This window comes from Leptonotus elevatus, chromosome 14, assembly GCF_054856555.1.
Source record: "Leptonotus elevatus isolate MCC_2025b chromosome 14, RoL_Lele_1.0, whole genome shotgun sequence".
In the NCBI taxonomy this organism is placed as follows: Eukaryota; Metazoa; Chordata; class Actinopteri; order Syngnathiformes; family Syngnathidae; genus Leptonotus; species Leptonotus elevatus.
The window spans coordinates 12,118,143-12,129,176 of NC_141252.1; the positions used below are offsets into that span (position 1 = coordinate 12,118,143).

General features: G+C 41.2%; 1 protein-coding gene across 1 annotated transcript; it reads left to right on the forward strand.

Annotated features, from left to right (window-relative positions):
- Nucleotides 1–4,359: 4,359 nt before the first annotated feature.
- On the forward strand, nucleotides 4,360–10,880 carry LOC147163005 (putative E3 ubiquitin-protein ligase UBR7). Its single transcript, XM_086094813.1, has 11 exons — nucleotides 4,360–4,537; nucleotides 4,684–4,817; nucleotides 5,592–5,652; nucleotides 6,109–6,204; nucleotides 6,283–6,336; nucleotides 7,335–7,431; nucleotides 8,044–8,162; nucleotides 9,037–9,222; nucleotides 10,053–10,209; nucleotides 10,286–10,347; nucleotides 10,548–10,880. Exons 1-11 carry the CDS (start codon nucleotides 4,418–4,420, stop codon nucleotides 10,629–10,631), a joined length of 1,170 nt encoding a protein of 389 aa, XP_085950939.1. The 5' UTR covers nucleotides 4,360–4,417; the 3' UTR covers nucleotides 10,632–10,880.
- Nucleotides 10,881–11,034: the final 154 nt, after the last annotated feature.

The following is an 11,034-nucleotide window of genomic DNA, read 5'->3' on the forward strand; positions in this document are numbered from 1 at the left end:
AGGAGGCTGGTGCTGCATCCAAGTACCGCTCGGGAATGATCACTTCCTATTTCGTTTTCGTTCGCTTTTTATCGTGGCTGCGATTACTTTACCCCTCACTTGTTCATGCCTTCAAATATTTGTTAACAAAAGACACACTGGCTATAAAGTGCGTAGAAAATATTTTTTGATTGTAATTATGCCCTAAATCGATTAGTTTTACAAATGGAAACTCAATTTTCCGATGGTATTTAAAAGCAACTAGAGGTGGTCAAAGAAGTTGAGCCTGTGGTTCCTGTTATTAAAGCCCCAGCATTAATGAAGACCTGTGTTTCCACCTTTTTGCATGGACCTATGTAATTGCACACAAAGCTATTATTCTGCTTGAACGGCAATATGAACTACAATGGTTATTTTTACATTCTTCCACATATTGGAAGAGCATTTATAGTACCGTAATTGTTTTTTTCTGTCACTACATGTCATGGCATAAATAACTGAACAAAGATCAGTCAAATTAGGTGGGATTTGGATACTTTCACCTATCCTTCCTTTATTTAGTTTTTCATTTGGTCTCTTGAGGTCTCCCTAATCTGTTGAAATTTAGAGGTTTCTTGGGTTGGTGAAAGATTCTGGTTTTGTAACCCTGTGGGTGATAGGCGGTGTCTGGTTGATACTGGATCTCATTTTGTTTCATCTTTCTTTCCTTTGACCTTTCCTCTGGTCTCCTGACAAATTCACGACTGGCGGGACTCTGAATTATCCGTTTAAGGTGAAGGGTATTGGATTTTTAATAGGTTTCAGGTGAATTAAAGAGCACACGCACACACACACACACACACACACACACACACACACACACACACACACACACACACACACACACACACACACACACACACACACACACACACACACACACATCAAAAGAGCAATGATAATGACATGTTGAATCGGTAAGACTACCGAATGAACAATACTGAGCTCTAAAATAAAAAAAATAAAAAAATAGAACTCTAAAATAAAGAAACATTGGTTCCCCTTCCCTATAACCTAAATGTTTTGTTAAGTGAACTCTAAGCTTCAAACTTATAAAAGTTGTAATATGCACATTTCAAAATCGTTCATAGGACTGTAGTATTTCGAATAAACAAGGCGTGACTTGTATTCATCAAGGAACATATCTAAAAGCCAAGTTAATAAGAACAACAACAGTAATTATTTTACCCGATCCTTTATTATTATTATTATTATTATTATTATTATTATTATTATTATTATTTTATTTATTTATTTTTTGTAGTTTTTTGCATTTCCTGCTATGGCTATAGTATTATTATTATTATTATTATTTACAATGTTTAAATAAAAAGCCTCAGACTTACGAAGTCATAATGTCAATGTGCACATTTCAAAAATAATTTTAAAGTGTGCAGTACGTGCGTCAAAATAATAACTAAGACAGTAATTATGGAACATATTAAGCTATTAAAAGAAATAGATAGCAAATAAAAAATGTAAATAGTATAAATAAATTTTGTAATATTATGCACACTAAATGATTTCAAACGAAATAAAGGTCGAGATTAGTCATGAAACTTATTTGAGTTCATAATCAGCAAAAAAACAAACATGTTTAATTAAATTAAGCTAAATATTATTACAATATTTGTATTTATATATATATATATATATATATATATATATATATATATTTTTTTTTTAAGAGCTCAGTATTGTTCATTCGGAAATGTCATCATCATTGCTCTTTTTTATTATTATTATTTTTTTTAATATATATATATATATATATATATATATATACATATATATATATATATATATATATATTTTTTTGTGTGTGTGGGTGAGTATGTGTATGTGCGTGCGTAGAAAAAAATCTCATACCGTTCACCTAAATCGAACACCAGGAGACCCGAGGGGACCGAAGAAAACCAAGGAAGGTTAAATCCAGCACCGACCAGACACCCCCCACCAGAACTCCTCCCCAGCCCAAGAAACATCCAGACCCCAACAAATCCAAAAAACATAAAATCAGGGAGGCCTCAAGAGACCAAAGGAGAGACCGAGAAAAGGAAGGAAGGACAGACGAAGCCGCGTGAGATCCGCAGACACCAGCCTCCACCGATTCAATAACCTGAGGAGGAAACAGATTGTGTCTGAGTTTCGGTAGATGCTGGTGTGGTGGATCTGGCATGCATGAAAATCTCCACCAAAGAGGGGAGCCGTCGACCCCCGCCGGAACAGAGCAAGCGCAACACCTCAGGGCCCCCCAGGCCGCGGCAGCGCCAAAGGACGACCCCCGGGCCCCGCCAGGGCCACCGGCCGGAGAGCAAACCCAGGAGCAGGAGCGCCCCCCGCCCCAACACGGCCCGCGCCCCCGGCCCAACGCAGCAGGACGGGGCACTGCAGGCCCACCAGGCACCCCACCGGCCCCCAACCCCCGCCCCCCCACGACCCCCCGCCCCCCATCCACCCCCGCCACCCTCCTCCAACCCAGCCCCAGCCGCCCCCAATCCCCCAGACACCCCCACCCCCAGCACCCCCCCACCCCGCAACCCCCACCACCGCCTCCCCCAAGGGAGGGGAGTTGTAGGGTGAAGACGGTGTTTCCACCCCACCCCCCAAAGTGTGTTATGTGCCCTATATGTCTATAAAAGTGTATTGTGCAAACCTAGTGTAGTGAGTTAAGAGGTGTGACCAGCGGGGCCCCCCCCAACCGGGCGGGGGCAGGAGGCGCACCGGCCCACCAAGCCCCCACCCACCCCACCAGGACCCCGGCGGGCATATGGGTCCCGCCCGAGGTGTCAGGACGCCCACCGGAGCGGGGCGGGCACGACACCAAACCCCAGCCACCCCCGCCGGCCCCCATAGCACCGAGACCCGGGCCATGGATGGAGCCCCCGGCCCAGGGGAGGGGAAGGAAGGCGAACCGGGGAAGGGGAAGGGAGGAGGGAAGGGGACGACAAGAAGGGCAGGGGGCAGCGGCAGGGACGCAAGGAGAGGGGGAGAGGAGGAGGAAGGGCGACGAGGGAGAGGGGACAGGGAGGCGGAGGACGGGCGGGGAGAGGCGAGGAGGGAGAGGCAGCAAGGGGGAGGAAGGGGGAGGGGAGAGGGAACCACCGGGCACCCCGGCGGCCCACAGGCCCCGAACCGCGTCGCCGGGCCCAGAGCGACGGACCGCGCCGGAACGGCGCCGCCCCCGACACCAGGGAAAGCCCCGCAACGCAGCACCCCCCAAGAGACCCAGGGAATGGCCAAGACGCAGCCGCCACCCAGCAGCCAACAGAGGGGCAGACCCGCCCACTCCCCGCCAGGGGGGACAGCACCCACAGAATTAACCCACTGGCATGCCGTGAATCCGAATATCAACCCCTGGTGCCCATCGGAGGTGAATCCGCTCGATCCCGCTGGCAGCAGCCGGGTTCCTGACTATAGAAACACAACCATTAGTTACAAATTGCCTAATACAGAAACATCAATGCAAGTTATAACGCTGCTGTGGCTCTCGCTAACAGGCAGAATTAAAATCCAAGTTTAGGTTAAAAAATTCTATATACGTAGACCATGTTTCTTTAAATTTTGACATTTGGTTTTTATTTGAGGCAGATATTTTTTCCATTAAAATATGATTTATGAGGAGGTTAGACCATTGGTCAATATTCAAAGTTTGTTTATTTTTCCAGTTAACAAGAATTGTTTTTTTTGCGATAGTAAGGGCTACAAGTATAGATTGAAATTGTTTATGTGGTAAGTCAATTGTTGTTAAGTCACCTAGCAAACACAAGTTTGGAGAGAACGGTATCCTACAGTCCAAGACAGCGGAAAGTTTTTCTAAGACTTTAGTCCAGAAACACATAACCGGAGTACATAACCATAAAGCATGAAAATAAGTGTCTGTAGTGTTTTGTAAACACTGGAGACAAATGTCGGAGTCTGAGAGTCCCATTTTCTTCATCATATATTGAGTAATGTATGTTCTGTGAATAATTTTATATTGGATAAGTTGTAAATTTGTGTGTTTTGTCATTTTAAAAACATTTTCACAAACTTGAATCCAAAAGATATTTGTATTTTATTTCACCACGCTTTTGTTGTACCACTGGTAACAGGTAAAACAAAGATATAGTAGCGCCCTCTGTTGGGAGACTTTTGCAACATCCGGCATTCCACAGGAATAATATTGTACTTGTAAACGGTAAAACAAATAGATAAAAATAAAATACATAGGAAAATAAACTGCAAATAAATAGTTTGAACTATTTGAGGCTGAATTGACAATAGGACGCTGAAATAAATCCAGCCGAATTTATTTGCAAACAGTTCCTATGACGTCTTTTCCGCCACGTGGTATTTGCTCCAAACTCCCGCTCGGAACTACAGCATTGTTTGCTCTTCGGCATTTTTAACACTAGTCATGGCAGCGACAAAGACAGAGGACTCCCAACTTGACGATTTCATTGAAAATGAGGAAGATCTGGAGCATGCTTTGTGGGTACTGGCGGGAAGTGACCCAGAAAACTGCTCTTATTCCCGTGTAAGAAACATGCCTTTTGTCTTCCATTCATGCAAACTAGGAATGTCGTGCTCGCACGAACTGGATTTCATGTATGCGTGATGGTCGTGTGGATTCTGAGCACTTTCTGTTGTGTTTTAAGCTCCCTTTGTGTGTTTTTGTTGCAGGGCTATGTGAAGAGGCAGGCTGTGTTTGCATGCAACACATGCACACCCGATGCATCACAGCCTGCTGGCATTTGCCTGGCCTGTGCCAATAAATGCCACGATGGGCACGACATCTTTGAACTGTACACCAAAAGGTATGGTGTTAAAACCCTTGTGTTGTCAAGCGGGTCAAAAGTGGTTAGCAGACGTCATGGCTAGCCATTTGTTTAAAAGAAAAAATGCAGGTATACAGCTAGATCATGCTAAAGCAGTAACAAATGCTATTAGTAGTGTTTTTTTTTTTATAGCCTAATTATTCACACTGTTAACATTGTTACTCTTAGACTGGTCTGCATATGTTAATAAATAAATAAAAATGCTATCAATGTTGCAAAGAAAAACTGTTGATGTTTCAACCCTGTGCTAAATTTCGGTCGGTCTGTAGGATTTTGTATTTTTATTTACGTATTTATACAGTATCCTGATAAGTTCAGTGCATAAAAAGGGCAGTGCACATGTTTATATGCTGTGTCACTATTTCATGATTTATGTTTACGCCGCACTTGTTTGGTAGAATTTTGTAAAGTTGTTGTCGTGAATGCTTAAAAGACAGCTAACGAAAGAGACACTGCAAACGCTAATTTGTTTTGCTATGATTCATGTGCACCAGTGTTGGGACATTGTGACTTTATAAGAAGAATTAAAACAGAATAAGAATGTTAGCATTTATGTATATTTTGAAACTTAAAATGGTACATGTTTCTTCTTTAATATTGTAATGTATTCAGTGTTTTTGTTTAAAAAACAAAATACTGTAGATTCTGTTTAATAGAGGAAATAACTCCAATGTGGCCCCTTGCGAAAAAAAAGTGTGTTAATACATGTATTCTAATATTTTTCAAAGTTTCCCCTCCTGCGTTTCCCCACAGAAATTTTCGCTGTGATTGTGGAAACGGCAAATTTGGGGATTTTCAGTGTACACTCATTCCGGTGAGAATTATTATTTTTCTTTTTTTGCCTAATGTAGGATGAGCATGGTGTCAAAGTTCAGGGGTCATCATAACAAAGCCGGTACGAGGGCCTAGCCTAGTAGTCGCTACTGAACTGTATGTAGTATATATACAGCTGATATTTAAATACAGTATGTTAAGATGATGTGAAGTACTACCTCCGTCACGTTTGCACCATTGATGTGTAAAGTACAGAACAGTAGGACCCTCCAAAGTAAAACGTGTCACAATATAGCAAAATGCCACCTCAGACCATTGTATTTCATCTACGTAAATCAAGTGTCTGTCATACACAAAATGTATAAATCTTAAATATAGCCAGATGCATAATGGCCAATGAATGACGTAAAGGTGAACCTCTCGTATCAGACTTCATGAGGTCAAAAATGTGGTTGTTTGTGTTTTGCTTATCATGATCACTCTGTGCTCTTGGCAGACCAAAGATGAGGAAAACACCAAAAACTTTTACAATCACAACTTCTTTGGACGCTACTGCTCGTGCGACCGGCCATATCCTGACCAAGACGATAAGGTATGCCATTTGTTCATTTGTGCGCCGGTCGGTGTTTGCTTGCTATGTGATGTTTACGAATGAGTCATTTCTCCACAGGTTGCCGATGAGATGATTCAGTGTGTCATCTGCGAGGATTGGTTTCATACCAGGGTAAATATTACTCACCCTAGACACCTCTCCTTGCATGTCTGTCTGCAATGAAAATAAAAATATGCAACATAGTGTAAATTGTGTTTTCCCTTGAAGGAATATTAAAAAAATAAATACATTATAGTTGTAAATTGTAATGACACGTAACGATAAAAAAAAAAATAGGACAATATATTTGACCAGAAACTATCACGATAAATGATATCTTATAGTGATTATATTAGAGCAAAAATTATTCAAGTACATCCTTTTCAAGAGCAGTTATCTCAAGAATGTTGAAAATTTGTATTGAAATGTACAGAAGTAAAATATCTTTAAAAAAAAAACCCAACAACAAATGACTCTTTTTCAAGTGAGCTGTAATCTCTCCATCGCAGGATCTCTGTGCACCACAGATCTTGCATTGGAGAGATACAGACTTAGTAAACTGGTCTCGCTTTCAGTTCTGGCACTCCAAACAGTCTCATAAGCTCCTGGCGGGTGTAGCGGATGTTAGCAGAACCAGTGCATGAACCAGAAATGAAATACTTGAGTAAAAAAAAAGAAAAAAAGAAGAGTACTTGAAGAGGATAGCTGTTACCCAATACGTATGATTACACTGGCTACCATTAGCGCTACTTGGCTACCATTAGCGCTACCGTACAAAGCAGCGGCTGTCAATCAAACAGAAACAAAGCAAACTGTTTAAATGTTTTACAGGTCCATTTTATTTACCGAACAATAAGTCGATATAGTAATTATTGTGACAGGCCTAGTCGTAACATTCAAAAATGTCTTGCAAGTGTGAAGAGAAGTTTACTATAGGACTCTAGTCAAGGAATGACACCGGCTGAACTTTGCCCATGTTTAGCTATACGAGCCCTGTGACCAGCCCCAAATAATCTGGCATAGGCTTCAGCTGACTCGTGACGGAATTTGAGGACAAACCGTATGGAAAAAGGATTGCTGGTGTTAGTTGACGCTTGCATTCTAATGAGCGTTCATCTGATTATATTTAGCATTTGGAGTGCGAAGTGGCGGATGTGGATGACATGGTATGTGAGGACTGCATGAACAAAGCTCCTTTCTTGTGGACGTATGCTGCTCACCTGTCAGGTAATCTTAAAAGGAACCCCGACTGTAATGACAACTTTGCTCTATATCATTTATTTGGTTGTTACTAACATAACTATGAGATTAATTTCTCAAAAATCTGTTCCAGTTTAATACATTTTGTAGAAACTTTATTTCGATAAATGGCGGCGGCTCTCTTCCGAGCAATCTGAAACGGCTATAAAAGAAAGCAAGGTAAGCCTCCGTAGCGTTCCTAAAGTTGCGTCTGGTGAATGACGAGAGCACGGCATGGAGGAGGGTGACTCTCCCGATCGCATGTTGTTTCTTTAGGAACGCTACAAGGCTTAATTTGCTTTCTTTATAGGCGTTTCACATTGCTTGGCAGAGAGTCGGCCGCCATTCTACGTCACTACGCACTGAATGCGTTGCGACGTAAATAACAATGGTGGCGTACGTCCAAATAATGTTTCTACAAAATGTATTAAACTGGAAATGATTTTTGAAAAATCAATCTCACAGTTATGTTAGTAACAACCAAATAAATAATATAGAGCAAACTTGTCATGACAGTCGGGGTTCCTTTTAATACGTGACAGCAACAAATGCACAAGTGCCAATTATCTGGTCTTCATGACATCTTTGTCTCCTTTACAGTTTCAGCCGAGATAAAGGAGGATGAAGATGTGGAAGTAAAAGAAAATGTGGACATTTTGGAGTCGAGTGAAATTAGCCATGAAGGACCTTCCACCATTCTTGAGCCGAAGGAGCAGGAGGTATAGTTTGTGTTCATTTTGATTAAATACGGGTGATTTGTTCTATTTTTTTAAATTCATATTTTAGAAATAGATATAAAAATGCAATATTACATTCAAGCATAGAGTATGTGCTACTTGACCTAGTTAACTCTTTATTCTCTCTTAATTATCAGTTAATGTCAACATTGTAATAAGTACTTGTCATTTCTGCACCCTTTAACGAACTGATTGTATGTTTAATTTTCTTCTCACAATAGATTTTACATGATTTAAAAAAATAATAATTCTCAAGCTACTGTGCACCTGCAGAGGTCCTATACAAGGGGGACCCCATATTTTTAATATGATTATTAGAGGCACGGTGCTTTAGTCTAGAGTTTAAAGTAAAAATAACTAAACACACCAGAAAAATAATTGTTCAGATTTGTATTTAAATAAAAGACAAATATGTATACAGTAGTTCTTGTACTGGGGAAGCATATACTTGGAATTATGTATACTCCTGTGTGATGCAGAAGGCCTTGAAAGGAATAATAGTGTAGCGTAGAAACTGCCACCATGAATTCATGCGGCGCAGATGTGAAGCAGCGTTACTGTGTTTTCTCAGCTGTGGCCTGATGTGGCAGCTGCTGCTTTTTATCTCGCCACTTGATGGCACAGAAGAGCAACGTTACAGGCCAAAGAGCAGGCCTCTTCTTGGGTAATTAGAGGAGACGTGACCCACAAGGCCCCCTCCGTTTCTGGCCCTGCAGACAGCTTTGGCCGCGCTTCACAAGCCAGCTTTACTGTAAAGCGCTCATTTTCACCACCCGATGATCTCGTCCTCGCCGGGTGAATCTTGTGTTTCATGGAGCCATGTCACGGCATAATTCACAGTCCCATCCCGTGTTAGGGAGCGCCATCCGGGAGCTCTCATTTTAAACGGAGCCACGATGACATGACGGATCGTAACGGGGAGACCAAAACGGCTTGCAAGCTGAATCATTTCCAGGCCCTGAACGTGTCGAGGCCTCGGACGGGGGCCGTGTTCTGGCCTTCCAACTGGCGCGATCTGCTGTGCACCTGCACAAGCTGCAAGGTGGGTCTCCGGTATCACACTGGCCCACGGGTGTGCAAAATACGGCCCATTGAGTATTTACATGATCAAAACTAGTGTAATATTTGGTGCCTTGAGACCACAAATTGTATTTATTGAGTCATTTGTATTTTTAAAAAACACTTACCTGATTAAATAATTTAACTGATTGAATTGTATTTTCTTTTATTAGATAATAGGTTAATATACTCTAATTTAAATGATACATTTAGCATAAACTTTCAGATTTCAGTATGGGGTATTCATATAGAACGGTTTTCATTTCTTTATGTACTGCACGTGTGACACAAAAGCTCAATCAATTGTAAGCAATATAATTGAATGAGTTTAAATTATTTTATTTTATGTGTTGACCAAATCAGTAATTACGACAACAAATTGAAATCGGTTGATTTAAATACTGTATATTTATTCATTTTGATTAATTTAGCTTATTAAATAATGTTAGAAATAATCATATTTTTTTACACATTTAACATTTTTATTTAATACAATTGGTGATTTAAAGGATTTTTCAATAATAAAAACAAAACCTTTTTGTCTTATTTGTTAAAACTGGCTGTGAACTGGCTAACCTGTGAAAAATGTTGCTCTCTCGTCCCACCTTGTGCCTTTTGATTTGCAAAACCACAACTACACCGTATAAAAACAAACAACCAATCAGAGCGGTGTCAATCATTTCTTGTGCACTCAAAACCAATATCAGTGTTATGTAATAACACTCAATTTACAAATAATTCCATCATTTTACTTGTACTACTGTCAGGTTACGGCCCGTCGTCTAATACATTTGTCATCCCCGTGGTGCCCAGAGGGCTTACGTAGCCGCACAGGTCCACTTCCTCATGGACCCGTCCGACTCGGTTCTGGCCTACGAAAGAAGAGGCTTGAAAGAGCCGTTTGGGAAGAACCCGCTGATGATGTTGACCAATTCGATGGATCGAGTCCAGCAACTTGAGTTCATTTACGGTGAGAACTAATGCAGTTTTCCTCTTTGGCTACACGGACATTTCTGTGCTATTAATCCCGCTTCCTTCGGTTTTAGGTTGCAAAGAGCTAACGGATGCAATAGCTGCATTACTTCACAAATGTACAGCAGATAAAAAGGTAAGGAGCATGTGTGAGCCTGTGTTGGGCAAACTTTTGTGCTCATGGGCTATATTTAATTTTTAAAGTAGTTAGAGGCTAGGTCAGTCATAAATTCAAATTTTTTATACATTTTATTTTATGACTGGATTTGAATCTAGAGGTTCGCTGTGACACAAATTCCTTTTGTTGTCTGCTGATCCATTAATTGTCTCCATCAGGTTGTCACGGTGGAAGCCGTACACGAGCTTTTCGAGGAGCTGCAGGCTAAAAAACGGCGCAGGACCAACGCGGACGAGCAGTGACCGCAAGCGGGACATGCTGCAGTCTTGTGGTGCTTATGTTATGAAAACTGTGAATAAAGGGGGTGTTTATGCGGCAATTATTCTAGAAGTACTGTCGTGCAAATGTTGGAAGCACGCTCGTTTTTGTTCAACATGCCTTTTTTTACTGATCTGTTTTGTTTCAGCACAGGATGCTTGCAAATGCTGCTGTGTTTATGAGGAAAGTTGTCCTGTTGCCAATTTTAATAAAGAAAAAATATTAACCATTCACCACTGAGAGTCATTGACTACGTTTAGATGCAATCAATATTCGGGTAAAGGTCAAATTTCCTGTTTCTGAAAGATACCGAAAACGCCTTTGCCACGCACAGGCAACGTTATGTAAACGAAGTCCTTGTTTCATTGACAAAACATGACAAGTACA